Source organism: Plecotus auritus (assembly GCF_963455305.1).
Source record: "Plecotus auritus genome assembly, chromosome: 6".
Taxonomy (NCBI): domain Eukaryota; kingdom Metazoa; phylum Chordata; class Mammalia; order Chiroptera; family Vespertilionidae; genus Plecotus; species Plecotus auritus.
This window is the reverse complement of record NC_137773.1, coordinates 68336301-68363251: the sequence shown is the minus strand read 5'-3', so window position 1 is coordinate 68363251 and position 26951 is coordinate 68336301. Positions and strand designations below refer to the sequence as shown.

General features: G+C 38.5%; 2 protein-coding genes across 5 annotated transcripts in view; one reads left to right on the top strand and one right to left on the bottom strand.

Moving 5' to 3' along the window:
- Positions 1-20131, top strand: part of ETFDH (electron transfer flavoprotein dehydrogenase) — a 39860-nt gene extending 19729 nt beyond the window's left edge. For 2 of the 4 annotated variants that reach the window (XM_080676783.1, XM_080676786.1), the window contains exons 8-13: positions 1123-1263; positions 2446-2589; positions 5056-5224; positions 7112-7294; positions 7551-7772; positions 8604-10373. In XM_080676783.1, coding sequence (XP_080532909.1) covers positions 1123-1263; positions 2446-2589; positions 5056-5224; positions 7112-7294; positions 7551-7772; positions 8604-8767 — 1023 coding nt within the window. In that variant the 3' untranslated portion in view covers positions 8768-10373. Of the gene's footprint in view, positions 1-1122; positions 1264-2445; positions 2590-5055; positions 5225-7111; positions 7295-7550; positions 7773-8603; positions 10374-19939 lie in introns of those variants that run through there. The other 2 variants (XM_080676784.1, XM_080676785.1) reach the window with 2 other exon arrangements.
- PPID (peptidylprolyl isomerase D) lies at positions 9332-26656 on the bottom strand. The gene is made up of 10 exons (XM_080676787.1): positions 25836-26656; positions 24479-24619; positions 22008-22114; positions 19901-20089; positions 18956-19078; positions 18690-18796; positions 16870-17011; positions 10582-10668; positions 10443-10485; positions 9332-9708 (listed from the first exon to the last, which is right to left on the bottom strand). Exons 1-10 carry the CDS (start codon positions 25918-25920, stop codon positions 9620-9622), a joined length of 1113 nt encoding a protein of 370 aa, XP_080532913.1. The 5' UTR covers positions 25921-26656; the 3' UTR covers positions 9332-9619.
- Between the last annotated feature and the right edge of the window lie 295 nt (positions 26657-26951).

Sequence of the window (26951 nt, the reverse complement as noted above, 5' to 3'; positions counted from 1 at the left end):
TCATCTCCCATAATAGTATTAGACCTGCTATTCATATGCTAGTCATAGGATGACCACATCCTATAAGAATTGCTCATTCAAAATTGTAATGTGAAGATAACTTTGTTTATGAAACTTAGTCATGGTATATTGACATGAAACCTAAAATTTAGTTAGGTTAAGTGTTATATATTTTCTCAATTTATCCAGTTGCTAGACTATTTTTTCAAACTTTAGGTGTATCTGTAATAATCTATAATAATAAAAGCATAATATGCTAATTAGACTGGATTTCCTTCCGGACATCCTTCTGGATGAAGCCAGGGATGCGAGGGAAGCCCGGGTCCCGGGTGCCTGAAGGCGACCGGAGGGAAGGCCGGGTCCCGAGTGCCAGAGGGAAGCTGGTGCCAGCAGCCAAGAGAAGGAAGGCCTACTCTTGAATGAATTTTGTGCATTGCCTCTAGTTAGAATATAAAAGTTTCATTATATCCTTTTGTTTAAATTTATTTTTAGGGTAAAGCTCAGAAAGGTTTAATTCTATATATAACTAGATTCATTATATTGTGAATAAGGGTTTAATTGTTTTGGTAGATTGCACATATTACCTGCTTTTTAGACAATATCTTAGATGGAAATTGTTTAAAATTTAAACTTACCATTCTAAAACTAGGATGAATAATTTGCTTAATTTGAGGAGGGGGCTGTGCAAGAAAGAGTAAAATATTTTATTGAAGAGTAACAGAGTGTACAGTACCAGATCTTAAGTGTACAGTTCAGTTAATTTTTATAAGGTTAATATACCCATGTTACCACCACCCAGATTAAGACATAGAATATTACCAAAACCCCAAAAGTTTCCCTCATCTCTTCTGGGGTGTTTCATAGAATCGTATGAAAGTCTTATTGATTTGAACATCTTAATGTCTAAAAGTGTTCATAACATTTCTGACCTTTCTCTTTACTCTGATTCATCATGCTGTAGTTTGGACTCATTTTCTTTGACATTTAAAGTACTTTTTTATTATGTTTCTCTTGTTATAGTTTTTTACTTGTAATTTTCACAAATAAGACAAACTTGGCAAGTTTTATACATTGTAGTGACATAAAAAATTTAAATAATACTCTAGGACTTTTTTTTTTAAGCTATGGCTTATTGATGAAAAGAAGTGGAAACCTGGGAGAGTAGATCACACTGTTGGCTGGCCCTTGGACAGACACACTTATGGAGGCTCTTTCCTCTATCATTTAAATGAAGGGGAACCCCTGGTGGCTCTTGGTTTTGTGGTAAGTTATACGCCCATTATGGAAAGTTCTGTTAGTCACTGGATCATCAAGGTTATAAAACAAGGGTTTTGAATCTGAAGAATGTAAAATGCTTTACTTAAAGCTTATGTTCTAATGTAATCAGCATGTAAAGTGCTTATGGTTATTAGAGACATTAGTCTACTTAACACACATAGCTTTACTAATAGGAGCCACTCTGTGTCAAGCACTGCTAGGTATTTCACTGAGAACTCTGTTTCATAAAATCCTATGAAGTAGGTATAGCCTTTTTTACTGATGAGAAGTCCAAACAAGTTAAACAACTTTCCCAAATATGCCTGTTAAATGACAGAGGCAGTTACACACTTCAAAGCCCATTTCCATTATGGCATGCTGCCCCTGAAAATTTAGTCAGCACTGGGTTTGAACTTAGAACTTTTTAAAAACATGAGCATTTTTTCCCTTTTTGGCCACTTATGCCTTTAGTAAATTACATCTTGAAATCATAAGGAACAGAAAAATAGCGAATTTCTGCACCTTGGAATTGGTGGCAGTTTATTGTTTAATGTCATGATTAAACCTGCATATGAACCATTGTTAAACTTATGTGCTTTTTGAAATCCAGACAAGTTTCAGTAGCATCACCTTTGTGTAGTTATTCTAGTGACTTACTCTTTTCAAAGCAAAAAAGGCGTGGTTATTAATTTCAGCACTACAGTAATGCCTTTAAAATGTAACCTTTAATATTTCTTGTCCTCTTTTTTCTAAGTGTGATTACATCCTGTTCATTTTTGCCTCAGTAGTACTGCATATAGCTTATTTATTTGTAGAGTTGGTATTGATAACTGAATAATTATTACAATTCCTTTTATAGAAACACAATATGAGGGATACTTACCTACAAATATTTTTCTAATATGGACTTTGATATATAGAGCAAAGTGATTTATTAATATATGCCAAATATTTAAAGTTTTCTGATTATAAACACAAGGTATTCTTTTGTTTACCCTTTCTTTTCCATTTTATTTAGTTATTTATTTAAATTTATGTTACTGTATATATTTCTCTAAGTACTTTGAGTATAAGAAATTTAATGTACATGTTTTCTGATAAAAATTGCTCACATTTTAGCTTGATATAATTTGAAATAAAAATGTCTAATTGCATAAATATATCAAATTTAATTATAAAAATTTTAAGGTTGGTCTGGACTATCAAAATCCATACCTGAGTCCATTTAGAGAGTTCCAGAGGTGGAAACACCATCCTAGCATTCAGCCAACATTGGAAGGTGGAAAAAGGATTGCGTATGGAGCCAGAGCTCTCAATGAAGGTGGCTTTCAGGTAAGTCTCCCAACTTTTTTATTCTTTATTTATGTATTATAAATTCAACATTGAAAATATAATGTTATAAATTTAAAGAATAGAAAATCACTTCATGGGGAAAAATTTAGGTAATTCAGCAAGTCACCTAGTATTTATAAGACTGTGTCACACTGTGGTTAAATAAATTACACCATGAATTTAAAGAATATATTGACTTCACTGGCTTTTTTTGTTTTTTAACCAGAAAGGTAAAACTATGTGACCCAAGATACTTTTCTTTATCCATATATATATATATATATATATATATATATTTTTTTTTTTTTTTTTTTTTTTTTTTTTTTCCTTTCAGAGAGGGAGAGGAAGAGATAGAAACATTAATAATGAGAATCACTGATTGGCTGCCTTCCACATGCCCCCACTGGGGATGGAGCTCACAACAGAACCTGGGCATGTGCCCTGACCGGGCTCAACCACTGAGCGACACGGGTTGGGCCTTTCATTCTTCAGCTGCCAGGAAATTCCAAGGCAAATTCTAGGTTTTGTTATATTCAATAGTACATACACATTCTCATTTTAAAACATCTGCTTTGTGTGCTTCAACATCTCAGATGTTTTTTAGGAAAAAACCTAAACTTAAATTTTCTGGTTTAAATAGTCAAAGTTTCAGAAACTTATTTTCAGTTAGTTTTAAAGACCATAAAAGCAGTAATTTGGAACATTGTTTTATTTTTATTGATCTAACAAATATTACATGACTATTTTTATTGTCCTTCAGTCTATACCAGAACTCACCTTTTTCTGATAGGTTTCTAATTATTTGTAGCCCTAGTTTAATGAATGTTCCAGAATACAGCATTTCTGAGTGAACTTTTCAACCACTCGTCAACCCAGTTCCTTAACAAAATGCGCAGTGCCGTTACACTGTCCACACAAGGGATCCTCCCAGAACTTAAAAACACACATTTTCATTGTACCATACAATTTTTATTCTTAGGATTTAAGCACCAGTTTGGAAGAACTTGCACTAACAATCCACATCCTGTCTTCTAGTTCTTGAATCAAATTTAGTGTTAACAAGATCACAGCCTTGAGAAGTTCTGTCATTATCCAAGTTTTTAGCAATTATCTGGTTTCAGCTAATGGCATTCCAGAAAGTCCTTTACCCATACTGTCTGCTCTGTGATCCTGATGTGATGCTCTTGCGTTTGGTCCAAGAGAACTACAGTCATAAATTCATTCCCACATGTACTGTAAAAGGATGGGGTCCTTTTACCAGCATTCTTCTACCTTGTTTTGCTTCTTACTACCTTTCCCTTATAGTTAGAATTCTCTAATTGAAGGGACCTGTGGCCACAGATCAGATTGGTCATCATGTCTTCCTGCAGCTGATGGCAGTTGTTTCCCCATTAATCATCTGTGCTTTCAGCACCATCAGCCAAACTTTACCACACACCATTTTCTCAACAAAGAACATGGTTTCCTTTAGGAAACCCATAGAGAAGAAAAAATGCAGGAGTAATGAACAACTCTGTCTTGCCTCTCTCCTTTCCTTTTCAAATTATAGATTATAGTACATTTTCCCATGCAAACAACCTATAATTTAGGTATCACATTATGGGGTCTATATAAGCTTTTATTGGCTAACACAAAAATATCACCAGCCTTTATTACATTGTTCTTTATCAATAATGTATATTGAGGCCCAAACAACTATCTTAAAATTTTGGGGGGGAAATTCAATTTATTCTCAAGTTAATTAAAATGTTATTTAAGGTAATAACTAATTGTGATGCCATGATTAGAACCTATGTTTCCATTCCTAGATATCAAAGTAAAATAAAAAGTGTATACAGAGGTAAGGTACCATCCTTTGTATATCATGTTACCATGATGTAAAAGCAGATCACAATTTAGATAATAGTCATCCAGGTTTAGGGAATATTTTTCACTATGACATGTGTACATGAAAACATTTTATTTAAATGTTAACCCTCTGGTCTTAAATCTGCTTCATATAGGTTAGTCATGGGGAGGGAGAAGGAAAAATTTGTAATAGAAAAATGGTAATAATTCTAATCCTCATTCATTGGGGAGGGGGAAAAACTACCCTTGCTCTGATTTTTTTTTTCCCCCTTCAGTATATTCATTTTCTTCTTCTTTTTTTTTTTTTTTTTTAAGAAATGTTTCTCTACATCTTTAAACTTATTTAAGAGGCTATAACAGGGGTGGGCAAACTTTTTGACTCGAGGGCCACAATGGGTTCTTAAACTGGACCGGAGGGCCGGAACAAAAGCATGGATGGAGTGTTTGTGTGAACTAATATAAATTCAAAGTAAAGGAGTGGAGGGGAGAGCAAGAGAACCCTCCGCTCTTTCGGCTCCGCGGGCCGTAGTTTGCCCACGGCTGGGCTATAATGTGGAGTGGTCAGTTTTGCATGTTTAATTTGAGCTAACAATACACTTTAAATGTTTCTTTCCTTAGTCTATACCAAAGCTCACCTTTCCTGGTGGTTTACTAATTGGTTGTAGTCCTGGTTTCATGAATGTTCCCAAGATTAAAGGTACCCACACAGCAATGAAAAGTGGAGCTTTGGCAGCAGAATCTATTTTTAATCAACTAACTAGTGAAAATCTCCAATCAAAGACGATAGGTAAGAACTTCCTATTTATTTAAAGTATAGAAATTTGTCAGATTTTCATTGAAACATTGATTTCAAGTTGGAGAGTACTGCATTACATTACACACATATAACATACACAGTAAGATATCTCACAAATACCGAAGTGTTTTATCTAAAAACAGAAGAGCTGTGCTAACTGCAGAATCCAGCACCATCCTTGGCAGGGGTGGCAAGCACCAGAATTTATGACGCTTCTACTGCGGTGGAGAGGAACAGCTAGCACTTAGGCCTCAGTAAGCCCTTGGTCTAAAAAGACCTAATGATTCTCCATTTTTCTCAGAGTAAAAGCCAAAGTTCCCTCACCCCTCTGACTTCACCTTTTTACTCTCGTTCCAGTTGCATGGGCTTCCTCACTGACAGGAACGTGTCAAGCATGCTTCCTTCTCTTGTCCTTGCTCATGGCTAACTCCCTCACTTCCTTCACCTTAGTCAAATACCACTCTCAGTGAATCCAATTGATTTGCAACATACAGCACTCTGAACACGCCCCACCTCACACAAAGTTTTCTATAATTTTTCCACCTTTGATACACTACATAATTTATCAACTTTGTCTTTGTCTCCTGCCTCTTTGAAGGAAAACCTGATTATGCCTTCAAATCTTTGTAGGAAGGGAAGCCTAGGGTGTGGGAGAAGAAAAGTAGAACAGAAACAGCAAGGTGGAGTGTGATGGTTGAGTAGTGGAACATTTTTCTAATTTTCTTGCCAAATATCTTGCCTTTTTGGACCAACTTGTCATGTAAACATAATACCACACATAGAAAGTACTGGAGCAAGTGCATCACCAAAAACTAGGTTAGGGGTTAAAGCCTGAAGGAAAGAAGTGAAGCCAGAACAGGAAATAATGGCTGGAAAGAACATGGTCACTGCCTGGCTGGTGTGGATAAAGAGTTGAGCATCGACCCATGAACCAGGAGATCAAGGTTTGATTCTGGGTCAGGGCACATGCCAGGTCATGGGCTCAATCCCCAGTGGAGGGCTTGCAGGAGGCAGTCGATCAATGATTCTCATCATTGAACTTTCTCTCTCTTTCCTTCTCTCTGAAATCAATAAAAACATTTTTAAAAAATAGTCATTATGTAACTCACAAACATTTATAAGAACCACTTTGTCTCATTAAGTATTAAATGCATGCACCAAGTTTTAGGTATTGTTATAATTTCCTAGGGCTACCACAACAAAGTACCACAAACTGGGTGGCTTAAAACAACAGAAAATTTGAGTTTTACAGGCTAGCAGTTTGAAACTAAGGTGTTGGCAGGACCATACTCTCTGTGTAGTGTCTGGGTGAATCCTTTCTTTAACCCAAGCTTCTGAAAGCCTCAGGCATTCACTTAGTTTGTGATAGAAATAACTCCAATCTCTGCCTCCATCTTTACCTATCTTCTGCTTGTCTGTCCCCCATAAGGACCCTAGTCTGGATTAAGGGTTCCCTCTACTCCAATAAGACCGCATCTTAACTATTACATCTGCAACAACCCCATTCTGACCCATTCTTAAATACTGGGAGGTTTGGACTTTAAATGTCTTTTTTGGGGGGACACAATTCAACCCATAACAGAAGTGTTTCATTGATTATAATATTTTTACTTTTATAGGAAGCATAAACTCTTTATCTTGACCTTCCTTTTCAGGTTCCCTAATTTTAAAACTTAACTTTTCATGCTACCAGTATAAGAAATCTAATTTAGACGCTGCCAACATTTATAAATGAAACATTCTTCGTATGGTCTTGTGACCACCTGTTTTTTAAATTTAAGATTCACTCGTCAGATATTTCAGTTACAAAATACCTTGATAAAGTATTTACTCCTTGAGGCAATTTCACACTTAACATTTCGTATTTTTTAATAAAAGGACTCCAGGTAACTGAGTATGAGGACAATTTGAAGAAATCATGGGTGTGGAAAGAGCTATATTCTGTTAGAAATATAAGACCCTCCTGCCATGGATTCCTGGGTTTATATGGAGGGATGATTTACACTGGAATCTTTTACTGGATATTTAGAGGAATGGAACCATGGACTCTAAAACATAAAGGTAATTACAACATATTTGAGTGTGTTATAATCATTAAAACTCATGAGTGAAATCCATTAAGTAGTTGAAAAGTGATCTTTGTTTTAAATTTGCTTTATTAATGGCAGATTCAGTCTCTTTAAGTGAACAGCATATCATTATTATGAGAGTAGTCTTATTTCTTTGGTATATTTTCAAGTTTTATAAAAGTGTTTTTTAAAGTACTTTAAAATTAGTGTTGTATATTTATTTAAAATCTTCCTCAAAACTTTTGAAGGTTCTGACTCTGATCGGCTCAAGCCAGCCAAGGATTGCACACCTATTGAGTATCCGAAACCTGATGGACAGATTAGTTTTGACCTTTTGTCATCTGTGGCTCTGAGTGGTACTAATCATGAACATGACCAGCCAGCACATTTAACCTTAAAGGATGATAGTATACCTGTAAATAGAAATCTGTCAATATATGATGGGCCCGAGCAGCGCTTCTGCCCTGCAGGTCAGTACTGTATTTCCATTCATTCCCATTTGCTTTAAACATGTAAGAATTATGTTTCCATTGCTTGGTAATTATAAATGACTCCTATATCCAGCTTTCTTTAGAAAATATTATTTTATGGTTCTTACTCTAGCAATGTTAAAATAATAGGGATTTCTTTTGAAGCCTAATTCAGAGGACATTTCTCAATAGGTCTTTCTGTGTCTACCCTTGGGCCAAGATAAGGCCCACAGAACACCAAAGAATACCTCTTTCCACATTCACATAACTTTAAAAACAAATAATTTGTTATGGTTGCGCGCACGCTAATACACACGGTATATGTATAGATGCTAAAATACAAGCTATAGCCACATTCAGCTCAAGAAAATGGTCCCAAATTTGAAATTCATCATGAATACTGTATCTTTTAGTGCTGAGTTTCCAACTAGAATTATAAAATGGTAACTGATTCTCAAATGATACACTAAAATAGTGTTCAGCTGTATAAAAATTAGTACACTGTGGAGAGGGACTAGAATGTCTCTTTGAGGGCAGGGACTTTGTCTTTTGACTATTATTTTAATCATTTCTATCGTAATACAAGGTTATAAACAGGGTTAAGACTGGCTCTGTTTTGTTTTTTCAGCTACAGCAGCATATAGCACATTATATATACAGAATTGTAACTCAAAAGCAGCCAAGATCTTTGTAATATGCTCTTATGGGTAAACATTCTGAAAACAAACTTTCAAGGTTTCTGTAGCTATTATTTCCAGGACTTCAATTTCTATTTTTGAATTTTGAAAGTTGAAAAAGTTAGGTACTTAACAATATTATTTCTCCTTACAGGAGTTTATGAATTTGTACCTTTGGAACAAGGTGATGGATTTCGGTTACAGATAAATGCTCAGAACTGTGTGCACTGTAAGACATGTGATATTAAAGATCCAAGTCAGAATATTAACTGGGTGGTACCCGAAGGTGGTGGAGGACCTGCTTACAATGGAATGTAAACTATAACTAATTTCATTTGCAGGCAAGTCTGATAAACACTTTCTTTAAAATGTATGGTAAGCTAACTCTAAAATGTTGAGAAGTTAGCAAGTGTCAACATATCTTATAGCATATTACTGATCAGAATGTTCATAAAATATCAGGGAAATAGAAACTTTATACTATACCTAAATTTGTCCAATAAAAAACTATCAATATTTATCTTAAATAAAACTTTATTAGTGATGTAGCATTTACTTACCTGTTCAATTCTCCAAAGATTCATTACCAACCGCAAAATAAAGCTGAATGTGGCCTTTCATGTACATTTGACTTGCCAAATTCAAAACTTCAAGTATAAAAATAAATGTATGCTTTAGAGCAGAGGTTGGCATCTAGCCCACCACTTTTCTTACAGTTTTCTTGGAACACAGCCATGCCATGCCCCTTGCAGAAATGAGTAATTGTGACAGAATACAATGGTCCTAAAAATTTACTATCTGGCCCTGTGAGTTTAACACCAGCACAAACCAACCAGTTTACAGAAAGCTATATCAAGAAATTAAGGGAAATAACACAAATTTAAGCTTTCATCTGTTTATTCAATAAGATGTATCTTTCGTTTAAAAATAGGTTGAACACCATTATTCTTTGTAATACAGATAGCCCAAGGGGTGGGGTCAACTTCACTGTACTTTGTAACACTTTTATTAAGAGTGAACTGATATCAGTATTTCTAAACTGTAAACAATGGGGAACTGAAGTATCAAAGGAAACACATTAGGGATCATATTTAATAGACAAAATCCCTTAAATTTTCTTATTGCCTTTATACATCAATGTGTAATATTTAAGCATAATTGAATTCCTTATTAAGCAAACATTTTTGCATACGCTGCCTTCTCTTTATCTTTCTGTGCCTTTATCTTTTGTTTGACTTTCAGCAATTCTGCCTGGATAGCTGCAAAATAAATATGTAATACGAGTTAGTTTTCAAACATCCAAAAATTAGGTTGACCAACAAACTGATGTTTTAGTATGATAGTTAACTTCCCCTTGATAAACAGAATAATGTATACTGAGAAAGCAATCGCACAAATACATGATCACGAAGCATAATCTTAGAAAACTGTCTATTGAGAGAATTCAAATTGAATTATACAGATTTACCTTTTCCATTAGAGAAGTGCCTCCTGTTTCACTTTAGTATTAAAGAAGCCAAAGGTATATTTTAATATCTAGATGTAGTATCACTATTAATAGTTGGAGTATTTGAAAGACAAACTTATTTTTGTCACAGCATCAGAAAGCTTTTCTATTAGTCTATTAACTAGAATATTTAGGTTATGGCCACATTCAGCTTAAGGAATGGTCCTAAACATTAAATTCACCATAATACTCATTTGGTACTTTTGATTAGAATTAAACTAATAGGAACTAGATCACAAATGGTACAGTAGGACAAATAGTATTCAGATATGTGAAGATAGTATTCTGGAGAGGGACTAGAATGTAAGCTCTCTGAGAGCAGGGACCCTGACTTGCTCAATGCAGTATGATCTGTGCCTGGCCCAATGACAGGCATTCTGTAATATCTGTGGAATAAATATCTAAGTGGCAAACAGTACAGTGTTTCATGAAGAGAAATTCTTAAAAGGACAAAGTGAACTTTCACTACAAAAACTGCCAACTTACCTTTATCTTCCGGTGCTATCTCCTGAGCTTTCTTAAGATCAGCCTTTAATTGGAAAAAAGTTTTTAGGAAATATTAGGTATATGACTTATGAAGGTGGTTGTCTATTTTTAAAAAATGAAATTTAGGACAAAATTTTACCAATGCTTGGTCATATTCCTTCAATCCTTGCCATCCTTGAGCTCTACGGTACAGTGCTTTGGTATTTGATGGATCTATTTCAAGAGCCTAGAAAGAAGAATCAAAAAATTAATACTTTATATTAAGTATTAAATGTATAGATTTAAATTTATTGCCTATCAGTTCCAAATCAACCCTTCACTGCTCTGTGAAGGAAATGAACCCTATAAATCTCTCCTCTGCCAGCTAGCACAATGTTAAGTTTTGTCAGTAGAGGGCTCTACATGGACATAGAAGAGAAAGCCGATTTCTCTTCCAGGTTCCAATGTGCTCCTCTTATTAGGCTCCTGCAGAGTTTGGTCAGTAGCATAAAGCAACTCTCCACAGGCAAGTTCCCCAGGCACTCTAGTGAGTCACACAAGTGTGGTGCTCAATGACTGCCTCTGCTACACAAAAGCCATGGCCATCCCCTCTCCAAAGAGTCTGGACCTCAGCCAGAGGTCTAGAGAGGTGCCTCTTCCGAGGGGCTCCACACCCACCTAGGGGAAACAGATACGCTGGTCCCATCACTTTAGAATTCTCTTTACTAGCTAATTCCTTATTATTCCAGTCCCCTCTTATATTTTCTTTTATTTTAAAGTTCTGTATGGTTTCTATTTCCTGATTCGGCCCTAACTTATCAAAGAAAGCCATTTTGAATAAAAGCCTATATACATGTAATTTTTTAGGAGGATGAATAACTTTTAATAGGTCTCTACTCTGAAGTAAATGTTTTAAAAATATTTTTTTACTTAACATCTTTTAAAGGTCAGTACTTAAGATTTACGGAAAAGGGTATATTATCTGCCTCACAAAGGTCAAAAAGAGATCCAGATGATTGGTGAAGACTAATCTTTTCCTTTGATAACATCTTTCCTCTGTTGTATACCCCATTCTAAGTATATTTTTATCCCTATTCCCCCTACCCTACCAAATTAGGATCTCATTTTATTTCTCCTTGCTGTGGACATAACTGGTCTATGTGCAATGTGCAATATACATTAAAATTATTGAAGGTGGTCTTTCTAAAATACATGGTTTAGTATGGAAAATTTTCAGCTCTACAATAGGGAGAAAGTCATAATTGTGTTTTTTAAGTAAGGTATGCTTTTACCTTTCTAGCTTTTGCTGTTAGTATTCCTGGATGTCTCCATAAAAGTGCTTAACATGTGCTTAACACTGTTGAATGCTTTACATATCTATCTATATATAAAAGCCTAATATGCAAATTGTCCCCTTGGGAGTTCGACCAGGAGTTTGATCGATCACTATGACATGCACTGACCACCAGGAGGCAGCACAGAATATAGGAAGGCCCCGGCCGGCAGCCAGAGAAGGAAGGCCCCAATCGGCCCTGATCACTGCCTAGGCCTAAGGACCCTACCCATGCATGAATTTCACGCACCAGGCCTCTAGTGTTATATAATCCTCACAACAAATCCATGAGGCTGGTAATATTTCCACTTTACATATAAAGAAGACTTTTAAATTAGGAACTTACCCAAGATCACAAAGTTAGTGAGAGGTCTAATAAAAAAAACTATGTCTGGAGGAGAAACCAAGAAGGCGGCATAGGTAAGCACCTAAACTGCTGCCTCGCACAACAATTTCAAAACTACAACTAAAAGACAGAACGGACACCATCCAGAACCGCAGGAAAGCTGGCTGAGTGAAAATTCTACAACTAAAAGGAAAGAGAAAAGCTCACAGAGAACTGGAGGTACGGCAAAGGGTCTTTGTGCGCGCAGAGAGGAAGGGCGGCTGAGAGCCTGGCTGACTTTCTCTGGCGGAAGGGGGAAGGAAGCCCCCGACCGCACTGAACCCCAGTTCTGACTGCACTGAACCCCAGTTCCGGGCGAACCCCTGGGGACCCACGCTCTTGTGGGGGGAGTCTGGACTCTCGGGCGGAGACTCGGGAGCCGGGGAAGGCGGAGGACTCAAAGTGCACACGCGCGCACGCGCTGGTGCGCACAAAGGCTGCGGGGGTTGCCACAGGCTTTCCCTAGTGGAGGGGAGTCAGAGGATTCTGACTGCACTGAGCCCCAGTTCTGACTGCAGTGAACCCCAGTTCCAGGCGAGCCCCTGGGGACCCACGCTCTTGTGGGGGGAGTCTGGACTCTCGGGCGGAGACTCGTGAGCTGGGGAAGGCGGAGGACTGAAAGCGCGCCTGCGCCGGTGCGCACAAGGGCTGCGGAGGTTGCCGCGGGCTTTCCCTGGTGGAGGGGAGTCAGAGGCTCCTGACGGCACTGAGCCCCAGTTCTGACTGCAGTGAACCCCGGTTCCAGGCGAGCCCCTGGGGACCCACGCTCTTGTGGGGGGAGTCTGGACTCTCAGGCGGAGACTCGAGCTGGGGAAGGCGGAGGACTGAAAGCGCAGGGGCGGGGCTGACAGGAAGCCAAGACTGAGGCTCCACCCCATCCAAGCTGAGCACAGAGGCTATTGCAGTTTGGCAAGTCTAATCCTATAAGGCTGTCTCCAGCACCGAACTTCTCCCAGCATAGACACAGCTGATCCTTACAGCCAACTGGCCCGGAGGTCAATTCTTCCCAGTGATACCAACAACAATAAAGACTTAATTACAACAAGGCTGTACACACAGTCCACAAAGGGGTGCACCAAGAGTGTCCACCTCAGGTTAACTGGGGAGGCAGACCCACTGGGCCATATTGGAAACCTAGCACAAATATCTACCTTACCAACTCAGGGAATCAGTAAAAATGCGGGGTCAAAGAATCAGATCACAAACGAAAGAAATGGAGGAAAACAAACGACTGGATATAAAATTCAAAACCACCGTTATAAGACTTTTTAAGAATATCCTAGAAAAGGCCGATAAATATAACGAGACCCTCGAAGATATGAAAAAGGACCAACTAGAAATTAAACATACACTGACTGAAATAAAAAATATTATACAGAGACCCAGAAACAGAATAGAGGAACACAAGAATCAAGTCAAAGAAGTGAAATACAAAGAAGCAAAAAACACTCAACCGAAAAAGCAAAAAGCAAAAAAAAAATCCAAAAAGTTGAAGATAATGTAAGAAGACTCTGGGACAACTTCAAGCGTACCAACATCAGAATTATGGGGGTGCCAGAAGAAGAGAGAGAGCAAGATACTGAAAACCTATTTGAAGAAATAATGACCGAAAACTTCCCCCACCTGGTGAAAGAAATAGACTTACAAGTCCAGGAAGCCCACAGAACCCCAAACAAAAGGAATCCAAAGAGGACCACACCAAGACACATCATAATTAAAATGCCAAGAGCAAAAGACAAAGAGAGAATATTAAAAGCAGCAAGAGAAAAACAGTTAATTACCTACAAGGGAGCACCCATACGACTGTCAGCTGACTTCTCAACAGAAACTATGCAGGCCAGACGGGAGTGGCAAGAAATTTTCAATGTGATGAATAGCAAGAACCTACAACCAAGATTACTCTACCCAGCAAAGCTATCATTCAGAATTGAAGGGCAGATAAAGAGCTTCACAGATAAGAAAAAGCTGAAGGAGTTCATCACCACCAAACCAGTATTATATGAAATGCTGAAAGGTATTCTTAAAGAAGAGGAAGAAGAAAAAAGTAAAGAGAAAAATTATGAACAACAAATACATATCTATCAACAAGCGAACCTAAAAATCAAGTGAATTAAAAACCTGAGGAGCAGAATAATCTGGTGAATATAATAGAATCAGGGGCATAGAAAGGGAGTGGACTGATAATTCTCAGGGGGAAAGGGGTATGGGGGTTCATGAAGAGAATGGACAAAAATCATACACCTTTGGATGAGGACAGTGGGGGGGAGGTAAGGGCAGAAGGTGGGGTGGGAAAGGGGTGGAGGGGAGCTATGGGGGGAAAAAGGAGAAATAATTGTAATAATCTGAATAAAGATTTATTTAAAAAAAAAAAAAAAAAAGACTTAACTACAACAAGGCTTACACACAGTCCACAAAGGGGTGCACCAAGAGTGTCCACCTCAGGTTAACTGGGGAGGCCAACCCACTGGGCCATATAGGAAACCTAGCACACAAATTTACCCTACCAACTCAGGGAAGCAGTGGAAATGCGGCGTCAAAGAAACAGATCACAAACAAAAGAAATGGAGGAAAACAAACGACTGGATATAGAATTCAAAACCACGGTTATAAGACTTTTCAAGAATATCCTAGAAAAGGCCGATAAATATAACAAGACCCTCGAAGATATGAAAAAGGACCAACTAGAAATTAAACATACACTGACTGAAATAAAAAATATTATACAGAGACCCAACAACAGACTAGAGGAACACAAGAATCAAGTCAAAGAATTGAAATACAAAGAAGCAAAAAACACTCAACTGAAAAAGCAAAAAAAAAAATCCAAAAGGTTGAAGACAGTGTAAGAAGCCTCTGGGACAACTTCAAGCGTACCAACATCACAATTATGGGGGTGCCAGAAGAAGAGAAGAGAGAGCGCAAGATACTGAAAACCTATTTGAAGAAATAATGACTGAAAACTTCCCCCACCTGGTGAAAGAAATAGACTTACAAGTCCAGGAAGCGCACAGAACCCCAAACAAAAGGAATCCAAAGAGGACTACACCAAGACACATCATAATTAAAATGCCAAGAGCAAAAGACAAAGAGAGAATCTTAAAAGCAGCAAGAGAAAAACAGTTAATTACCTACAAGGGAGCACCCATACGATTGTCAGCTGATTTCTCAACAGAAACTCTGCAGACTAGATGGGAGTGGCAAGAAATTTTCAAAGTGATGAACAGCAAGAACCTACAACCAAGATTACTCTACCCAGCAAAGCTATCATTCAGAATTGAAGGGCAGATAAAGAGCTTCACAGATAAGAAAAAGCTAAAGGAGTTCATCACCACCAAACCAGTATTATATGAAATGCTGAAAGGTATTCTTAAAGAAGAGGAAGAAGAAAAAAGTAAAGAGAAAAATTAGGAACAAATACATATCTATCAACAAGTGAACCTAAAAATCAAGTTTATTAAAAACCTGAGGAACAGAATAATCTGGTGAATATAATAGAATCAGGGGCAAAGAAAGGGAGTGGACTGATAATTCTCAGGGGGAAAGGGGTATGGGAGGGTTCAGGAAGAGACTGGACAAAAATCATACACCTATGGATGAGGACAGTGTGGGGGAGGTAAGGGCAGAAGGTGGGGTGGGAACCGGGTGGAGGGGAGCTATGGGGGGAAAAAGGAGAAACAATTGTAATAATCTGAATAAAGATTTATTTAAAAAAAAAAAGAAAGAAAAAGAAAGGGGAAGGGAGTTCCTAAAACTATTGCGAGTCTGGACGTGGCTGGGTGGCTAAAAAGAATAAAGGCATAGTATAATATAAAATAAAAATAAAAAAACTATGTCTGACTGAATCCATAACCCATATTCTTAGTCATTCCTGGCTTTGTCTTCCAATGCCTAGCACAGAACAGGTATTCAATATGTTAAATGAATAAGTGAGCTGATACATGTGCTTTGAGGAAAAAAGGAAAAGTATCTTAATAGATATTAAGTAACATAATAAGCTAAGTAAATGGATTGAAAGAAAAACTGATGTCCAAAATATTTAGAGATGAAATGACATGTTTATTGAGTCTCATCAGGTCCTATGCAATGATATATCCTATATAATAAAAGCCTAATATGCTAAGTGTCTGGTTGTCCGTTCAACCAATCAAAGCATAATATGCTAATGATATGCAAAGGATGCTCAACCACTTGCTATGACGTGCACTGACCACCAGGGGGCAGACAGTAGACCAGTCACTAAGACGTGCACTGACCACCAGGGGGCAGATGCTCCAACCAGTAGGTTAGCTTGCTGCTGGGGTCCAGCCGATTGGGACTGCGCAAGATGGGCCAGACATGCCCTGGAGCCCTCCCTGGCTGACCTGCCGCATCCCTCCCCGGCCCTGATCGTGCACCAGTGGGGTCCCTCGGCTTGGCCTACGCCCTCTCACAATCTGGGTCCCCTCGGGGGATGTTGGAGAGCTGGTTTCGGCCCGAACCTGCATCTATAATAATAAAAGTGTAATATGCTAATTAGACCAGACATCCTTCCTGACGAAGCCAGGGCTGCAAGGGAAGCCCGGGTCCCAGGTGCTGAAGAGAAGCCGATGCTGGCAGCTAGGGGACGGAAGGCCTACTCTTGCACGAATTTCGTGCATTGGGCCTCTAGTTAAAGTATATAAAATCGTTTTGTTCAAGTTCATAAATCATAATCCAACCCTGTCAAAAAGTTCAACAGCAAACAGACTTACCTCCAAACAACTGTCAACTGCTCCCTGCCAATTTGACATCTTTAATTTACAAGCACCAATATTCAGCACGCAACTTAAAGCTACAGGTTGCAGCTTCAATCTATCTGCTTTCTCAATAACAGCTTTTGAACCTTCCACATATCTGGAAAACACATTAATAAAAGTAAAATGTAAAGCTAGCATAAGACATACTCTGCTTCTTCAACTACGCCAAAAAATGTTAGGTTATTTCTGATATAAAAAGTTTATCAAATGCTAATATTAATACTCTTAATATTATCTTTTCATTAAATCCTTTTTTTCTTCAGATAATTTATTTTTGTTTGTTACAACTTTTTTCCAAATTGTTCAAACAGGCCAATTTAAGAATAATCCCCATATCTAAAGATAATTGTGCACTATTAACACTTTCTATTTTTAAAAACCAGGTCTCTATTATGTTCTTTGAGAAGCAAGGTTCTCATTGTGTCACAGGGAATAGAATGGGAAAGGTGAAGAACCCTGTAGTGTTAGTTTTGAATTGTCTTTTAATACAGTTCCTAGCTCTGTCCACTGATAAGGACTCAGAAACAATAAGCATACCTGGTCCCCAGAATTTGTTCTTTAAAGTCTATTCCCCACTGAAAAGAATCAGCAATCCTTGGAGAAACTGCTGATACCCATTCTGGAAACAGGTTAAGTATAAAAATGAGCCTGGAACATCTTGTGCCAAAAAGTAAGCCACGTGATCACAGACTAAGAGGAATATGTCAAAAGGATGTAGAAAAGGGGGCTTTCACTAGAAAAATCTGGAACCCTTTGGGCTTCAAGAAAAATTATAGTAATAGTATAAGACCTGAAAAAAATCCATAGGTCTATAGTGATACTTGGGGGAGAGGAAAGGTTCTTTTAAACAGAAGAATGCCAGCTTATAGTAACTGTAGAATGAGTGATAAAATTAGAAAAATCACAGTTCTGCAATCATCAAGGCAATAACTGACTAGGCAAGGATCTTAGATAATGTAAAACCACTGGATGAAATGTTAGAAACTGAGTATGTACACAATCTCACAGTATCACCTCAGAGTACTTACTATTTACAAAGGGGAAAAGGCATTTTTATAGCTGACATCACTTTAATCAAGTGCCAAAACTCAAAACTGACATGAGCCTTCAATATGTGTGATGTCATAGAAAATATACATCACCTAGTTAAGTTCTCTTGCCAAAATATTTATCCTCAACCTAACCTTGAGGAAGCAATCAAACAGATGGTATTTTATGAGACATCCTACTTAACACTCTACGAAGTATAAGTGACAACTTGTAGAATAGGAACTATTAAAGATGAATAAACTAGAGACATAAAACCAAATGATACAATTGACTCTGGAGTAAAAAAATTTAAACAATTGGAGAAATTTGAATGTGGATTACATATTAGGTAATATTGTATGAATGCTATTTTGGGGCGTTTTAATGGTAGTAAGGTTATGTAGAAGAATGTTTTTGTTTCTTAGGATATAATAACAAATATTCAGGGGTGAAGTATCATGGTATCAGCAACTTCCTCTTAAAAAATGATTCTTCAAAAACAAACAGTAAAAATTAACTAGTGAATGTAGGTTAAGGTACATGAGCATTCATTCATGTACTATTTCAACTTTCCTATATTTGGAAATTTTTTGAAATAAGAAGCTGGAGGCAACAAAAAAATGCAGCTATTTCAACACATCTGGTAATTACAAATAATCTGCCAAAAATACAATAAGCTCTTGAATTTCAGTTTACAATTCAATTTACAAGTTCTTAAAAGCAATTTATTAAAAATATTTTATTACCTTAAAACCTTTGTATACTTTTTAATGGCCATCTCCCAGTTCTGGGATTTGAAAAAAGTATTTCCAATGTTTTTTAAGTCTTCTGTTATTAATAATATTTTATCTACCTGTATAAAAGAATACAAATATGTTCGATTTTAGTAAGTAATGTGGTTTAATGCTGCATTCTAATCACTAAGACAGATTGACACAAATATCTCAAAATTTTAGTACTAAATATTTTTAGTAATTTAAGTAATTAAGTTTGACTAATTGAAAGTACTCACGTCTTTTAAATCTATATCTGCATCCTCGGGGAAATCTGGATGATTATCACCAGAACCATCTTTTGGGAATATTCCCCAGTCATCCCCTTCCTTCAATTCTCCACATTCTGCAATAACGCACAACTGTAAAAATAATCCTAAATTGTAGAAGTGCACTAACATATTAATGATATTAAAAAAAAAAAAGGTCTGGGTTTAAAAGCTATATAGCTGCAAGTTATGTGCAACATGGTCCAAGTCACTTCTAAAATGACTGACTTTAGGAGGTTCACCTATCTGCTCTAATTACAAAATGCCCTTTATAAACATTCCAAGTAATAGAACAATGTACTATTTTACAAAAGTCTTTTATTGCTATTCAGCACCTCAGTGTACACAAAATGAACTGAAAATTTTATCATTCTCTATATAATTTTCTTTAGGAGGGGCACTGCTTTCAATTTACTACTATTGAGTGACAGCCTACCTCCTACAGGTATCAGAGTTCCCAATTCTCACAACCCTACCAATTGGGTTGGGTAGTAGTATGGCCATTGATCCACAGACTTAGAACACAAGGATCTTTAGAGTTATATAATCTAGTCTAAACCCTTAAGTAATTTATGTAGAATGAGGAATCAGGCCAAGAAAAATTGAATAAGATCAAGGCCAAACCACCAATTAAATGGCAGAGTCTGGACAGGATTCTTCATTTCCTGTCCTCTTTCTGTGATGAACTAGTATACAGGCTGACTCAAAGTTTTGCAAGTATAGGAAGACTTAAATCACCAAGATTGAAGTTGAAATAATAAAAATCTTTTTAAGCTGCCCTAATCTTTTCCTTGAGTTTAAGTGGCAGATTCAGGCTTCTATACCAAAAGTCATCCTAACACTTTCCAGCTAATAATCATCAGATTCTTTTACTTACATTTCTTTAAGATAGCAACTAGGGTAAACTTTACTTACTTTGGCAGGTTTTTCACCTTCCACTTCTACATTTTCCAGGATTCTTGCCACACCCATTCCTTTAATTACTTGGCCAAATACCACATGTTTCCCATCCAAATGAGGAGTTGGAACTGTTGTGATGAAGAACTGAGAACCATTTGTATTGCAGCCTGCATTTGCCATGCTCAATAAACCCTCCTGGTCATGCTGTAGAACAAAATTAATTAAAAGAAAATCAAGGTTAGAGGTACTAATCTGAATTGTTCTTTTACTGACCATACACAAAACTATGGTAGATTGTAATATCATTTAGATCAAACAATATAGTGTAATTGTACTTCATTTTGGTAACAACCTTTAATTCACAAAATGTAGGGTTAATCCCTTTTTAAACTTTAACAAATGCTGATGAAATCAAAGTAACAACAGTGGGGGGTGTATTTCTAAATTGGCCATATTAAGAAAATGCTTATATTTCATCTTTAAGGTGAAGATGCTACATTAAGGAAATCTAATAATTATACTCTGCCCTTTTTTTATGATGGATGGTCTTTTTTCTGAGAAACACTAAACTGACTTTTATGGGCCTACATTATGATTCTTCCTTTACACATCAATAAACAGGGAACAGTGATAGGTTATTCAATTTAGACAGGATATTCAATTAGGTACTTCCCTAATCTCAAAAGAATCCAAAACTTATGGCTTTCATCCCAGGTGAATCACTTCAGGGAATGCCCAAAAGAAACTACTGCACATTGAAATCCAATTTCTTCCTTGGCACCAGGCTTTCTAAATTTATTAATTGTTGGGCCAAGCATTGTAAATCTAATGTTAGTCTTCCCACCTAAAATGCCTTTTAACCCTCCAATCTAAATCTAATTCATCTTTCAAGGTTACCAAGTTTGTAGAAGGCAAGAACTGTGTCCTTTCAATAGGACTCCTTTCTTTAGATCGGGGGTGGGGAACCTTTTTTATGCCAAAGGCCACTGAGCATAACATTATTTGAGGACCATACAAAAGTATCTACTCAAAACTTAGCCTGTTATTTGGTCAAACATTTAAATACTGACCATACACAAAACTATGGTAAACTGTAATATCATTTAGATCAAACAATATAGTGTAATGCCATGGCAGGGCCAGACCAAATAAATGATATTGCAGGCATACTGTTATTCTCCAGTTGTCCCATGTGTTTCAATCTTGTCTTCCGAGTAAGATTATAAACTCCTCGTCATCAAGGCCTTTCATTTTTATAAACCCTTTGGTGCCAGTGACAGTATCAAGCTCAAACAGTTGCAGTCAATAAATACTGCTTAAAAGATTGATGAGATTTTCTTTTGAAGTCATTACCTTGTTCATTTTCCTCATTTCCAAAAAGATCACTTTACTTTTGTACTTACATGTCCATTCTTATAACTTGAATGATGCAATATAACCCGATTACATCTTGGGACAATGAAGATAAGAAGGCACAGGCACCACTAATGTCCTTTAGGAGCTTGGACATTAACCATATCCTCTAGTTTGCAAAATCCCCTGATATCCTGGATATTAGCGATGGTTTTGTTGCTCTTCAAATTCAAGCATAAAGATGCACAAGTTACCATCCTTCTGATAATGAGAACATTTTCCTGGAAACAATTTTGCCATATGGTGGCCACACTTTAAACTCATTAGCTTTACTGAAGTATGTAAACCTGGATCACACTGAAATAACTATAGTATTTTTGCCAAATCATTACTGGATGAAAATGTTCCATATCAAAGCCGCATATTGCCAAATATGACACCTTTTAAAAAGAGGAGAATCTAAACGCACTTGAAACATTTATCGGTGTCTTATCCCAGTGTTCGGCAAACCGTGGCTCACGAGCCACATGCAGCTCTTTGGCCCCTTGAGTGTGGCTCTTCCACAAAATACCACGGCCTGGGCAAGTCTATTTTGAAGAAGTGGCGTTAGAAGAAGTTTAAAAAATTTGGCTCTCAAAAGAAATTTCAATCGTTGTACTGTTGATATTTGGCTCTGTTGACTAATGAGTTTGCCGACCACTGTCTTAACCTAACAAGTGCCCACGCATAGTACTCTTTATTATCATAACATGCATTTTGTCTACTTTACCTTATAATAGAAATTTTCATCTTCAAACTTTTCACCATAAATACTTTCTCCACCTGTCCCATTCTGATTTGAGAAGTCTCCACCCTGAATCATAAATTTCTTAATAACTACAAAAAAGGAAAAATAGCTATTAGAAACAAAGCTATATTCATGTTGACTGTCACCCAAAAATATTTAATAAAAAAAGAAACAAAACTATGACTTCAGCAATGTTAACTAATGAATATATAATAAAGACAACTTCCTAAAATGACTCTAGTCATGTCACTCTCTTGTCTTTCCCCACCATTTTACTCTTAAAAGACTTTTCTCAATCTGAATCCAAAGTACTTTTACTGCCTGATCCCCCATGAACACTAAGAAAATTAGTTCCCATGGCACCTCAAAGTTAGATCTCCTCATTTTTCTCCCCTAGTTGCTAGACTCTACCTCCATTTTATAACATCCTATATAATAAAGGGCTAATATGCAAATCGACCATCAGTCAGACATCCCCCGAGGGCTCCCTGCGAGAGGTCACCGGGGCTGCTGAGGGACCCTCTCCCTCCCCCACCCCCACCCCGAGTGCACGAATTTTGTGCACTGGGCCTCTAGTATATCATAAAGATCTGTCTTTTCTGGCAAATAATTAACTCCTTAAGTACAGCAACTCTGTTTTTTAATCCTCACCTGAGGATATGTTTATTGATTTTTTAGAAAGAGGGAGAGGGAGAGAGGGAAGGAGAGGTAGAGAAACATCCATGTGAGAGAAACACTGATCAGTTGCCTTCCGTACAGGCCCCAACTAGAGATCGAACCCGCAACCTTTTGGTATATGGGACAACGCTCCAACTGAGCCACACCAGCCAGGGCAGCAACTCTGTCTTTCATCCTTGTAACTGTGTATGGCTGGGCACATATTAGTCACCCAATAATGTCTACTGAATAAAGGCCAATTATTCTAAGATTTGTCATACTGTAGTAGAAATATTTCAGCAAAAATCATCTCTTGGTGTCAAGGATACCCAAGACTACCCCAATGTTCAGAAATTCCCTATGATTCATGGGATTCAGCATTTGGTTGTATTACAGCAACACAGTAAGGAAACACAACTAGATAATAAAGGGAAAAGATACAGGCAGAGTCTAGAGGAATCCATGTGCTTCCTTGTGCTCTCACCCTCCCACAAGCTGGTCACAGAGCATTTTCTTCTTCCAGCAAAGAAAGTGCAATACATATATGATTTGTTTCAGCCCAGGAAAACCCAGCAGAGACTCAGCACCCTAGGTTTTCATTGAGGATGATCATAGAGCAGGGGTGGGCAAACTTTTTGACTCGAGGGCCACAATGGGTTCTTAAACTGGACCGGAGGGCCGGAACAAAGCATGGATGGAGTGTTTGTGTGAACTAATATAAATTCAAAGTAAAGGAGCGGAGGGGAGAGCAAGAGAACCCTCCGCTCTTTCGGCTCTGCGGGCCGGATAGAACAGCCGAACGGGCTGGATCCGGCCCGCGGGCCGTAGTTTGCCCATGGCTGTCATAGAGGCATCCTCTGCCTAGTATGTATCAAAATTCCAGACTCCCAAAAGGAAATCAAATTACTTGTATAAAGAGTCTAGGCATAGTAACCCACCTTTATGATTTTGGGAATGGTTCACGTTCTAAGTTCCCAGACTCTATCTACTCAATGGCCAACCTTCAGAGCAGACCTTTCTACGGACAGCAGTCCCAGGGCCTGCTATGTTAATTCTTTAGAACCTTCAGTCTATTGGGGGAACCACCAAACAATCACTAAACAAAAGTATGATTAGAAAGTGTGGTAAGCTGTGTGAAATGTCATCTTTTAATCACATATCACACCATGTGCCCACAACACTAATTTTTTTTTAAATATATTTTATTGATATTTTACAGAGAGGAAGGGAGAGGGATAGAGAGCTAGAAACATCGATGAGAGAGAAACATCGATCAGCTGCCTCCTGCACACCTCCCACTGGGGATGTGCCCGCAACCAAGGTACATGCCCTTGACCGGAATCGAACCCGGGACGCTTCAGGCCACAGGCCGATGCTCTATCCACTGAGCCAAACCGGTTTCGGCAAGACACTAAATTTTTAAATCGGCTGCAGCCTTCCCAAGCAATCCTGCCCAAGAAGGAGATTTAACTTTTTTATTACCTGGTAGTCAAGCTATCCAGTGTCTACTTATTTTTCATGGCCACTCCCTTTTTTCTCAATCTAAGCACATTGAAGTTAGAGGCCTGGTGAACCTAGTGTATTCCATTTCTCTTGAAATAAACCTTAGTACACTCCTATAATTAATTCTACCTTTTCAGCCCAACCTTTATGAAACTGAACTATTGCCTCAGGTGTCAAAGCATCCTCTTGGAAACTAATAGTAATTTTTAACCTTTGCCCCACAGTGTCTTCCCCAACTCCTATAGGACAGGATTTGATTATGTGTAAGAATCAGTTTCACAAAATTTACATACTTCGATGGAAAGGGCAACCTTTGAAATGGAGTGGTTTCCCAGTGGTGGATCCAATGCCTTTTTCTCCTGTACACAATGCACGAAAATTTTCTGCAGTTTTGGGTACAATATCTGCAAACAATTCTAAGACAATTCGACCAACTAAAAAAAATAAGAAAGTGTCAGTATGCAAAACAACCAAATAAGCAAATGATAAAAGGTCAGTGAGTAAAATTATGACGACTAAGATTTCAAGTTCTCTTTTTTTATCATTTTTCTAGTATTCAAATTTAGTCTACTTAAGCATACAAACTTGAAACAATTATTTTTCTACACCTTACAATGGTTCCTAAATACGACAGCCAGAAGATCAGCACCATATAAGGGACACCATGAAGAACAAATGTTTTTAAGTTCTGAGTAATTTCTTCAACATGTACTCAGAATTTTCAATCACCAACTACCTACAGGAAAAAAATTAAAAATTCTTTGTGAAAGTCAGACTGCCTGAGTTCTGAGCATTGCTGTAGCCTTTGTGCTTTGTGGAACCTGCCTGCTACAGCTTCTGAAGCAAAAGCTGGAAAAGCTGCCATTCTAGCTAACTCCTGAGGCAGGTAAAAATAAACCTGGCACTAATTTCAAACCAAACTGAATGTACATATAAGTGTGTGTATCCACACGATCCACAGGGATCCCTGAATCCTGTTAGGTACGTTTGTACAACATTCAAACGCACTGCCGGGTCAGCAATTCTAACATGTTCCAGAACAGGCGCCATTCGGTTACCAAGCAATAGGCGAATCCACCAGAGTTTAGGGAGCTTCGGAGCTGCTAACGTAGCCTAGGCAACCACGTCGCTACATGGAACTTATTTTCCCCAATGCCAAAACAGAGAAAATGGTCACCAATCTGACTGGACCGCTGAGTTAAGAATCAGTAATACAGAAGAAGCCACACGCAAAAGTCACTTCAATTTGTAAATCACATGACAATTGCTGGTAAAGCTCGCGTGGCCAAACACACGGTGGGACGGGAGCCCCACTGACGCACATCCATGGGTTTCCTGGAAGTCTCACTGAAAACATAATGCTGCAAGGTGGCGGGAGGTGCAAATAGGAGAGACAAACCTAATGGCCACAATCCCCGAACCAGAAATTTCCAGAAACTTCCGCATGATCGGTGGCATTCTACAAGGGCGCTGGCTCGACCCAATCCCAAATTCAAGGCTAATTTATTCAGGCGGTACAGTCTGGGTGGCCATTCCCTCTGCTCCACAGAGCTGCCCCCGGCCCGACACGCACCCCACCCACGGCGACCCTTGAATCCCGGGAAGCCCAGCCTCCTCGGGGCCATTCTACGTATCTCAGACTCCGCTCACCTCGCTCGCCTCCGATGTCCACGTCAAAAAAGACTCGGGGGTTACTAGGGTTGGAGGGCTTAGTTTGGGGGGACGGGTGCGACATTTTGACTTGCAGACGCGTTTGGAAGCGAATTCCAGGCACCTCGTGGCTGCAGAGTCACCGAAACCCAAGAGCGGCTGTGTCAACGGAGACCTGAAGGCGGCGCTGACGAGCCACTTCCGGCGTCAGGTCCGGAAGCTGCAGTTCGACTTCCGGCGCCGCCCCCTCGCCGCGCTTTCTCGCGCTGGAACCGGCGCTGCTCGCGTCCTGTGTGTTATATCTTCTGGTTCTCCCTTTTTTCTCCCTCAGTGCAGTTGCAGTTTCAATCTTTTTATCCTTTTCTCTTGTGTTTCATCGCCTTTGCTACCATCGTGGTGTAGAACCTCGGAGGTAGTCATCCCATTCCAGCCTCAGGTCTGCCACGAATTGGTGTTGGCTCCTCCGAAACGCAGTTTGCTTGTCTGGAACATGGGAATGAAAGTGCTTACCTCGGAGGGGCGTCTTACGGATTAAGGGAGTAAATCACTTAGCACAGTGCTTGACACAGCCTGGTGGTAGCTAATTCGTTAGTTGCGCATTACTGTTATAATTTGATCTGCACATTAGTAGTAAAAGTTAGGCTAACGGCTCCATACGGCTGAAGCTGAGAGTACAGAAGAGAGCGGTATTATGTTCCTCAGCACTTTGTAATATTCTAATTGTTCGTTCATTTACTATGTCACCTTTCGCCTCCCATTAAACTCCACGAAGACAAAAATTTCGTTCTTTTCATTGCTCTATCTCCAGCACTTATAACAGTGTCTGGCACATAACGTGTGCTCAATAAATATTTTTGAATAAGAGGGTGAGTTACACAATGCTAATGGCCTTGAGAATGTTTATAAGAGAGGTGCCCTGGCCAGGTTGCTCAGTTGGTTAGAGCGCCCTCCCCTGTACACCAAAAAGGTTGCAGGTTCCAGACCCCCGCAGGGCACATACCTAAGGTTTGGGTTGGTGCCGGGTCAGGGGTCGGTACCGGAGGCCACCCATGGTCGATGTTTCCTTCCTCTCACATCAATGTTTCTGTCTCTCTGCCTCTCTCAAAACACACACAC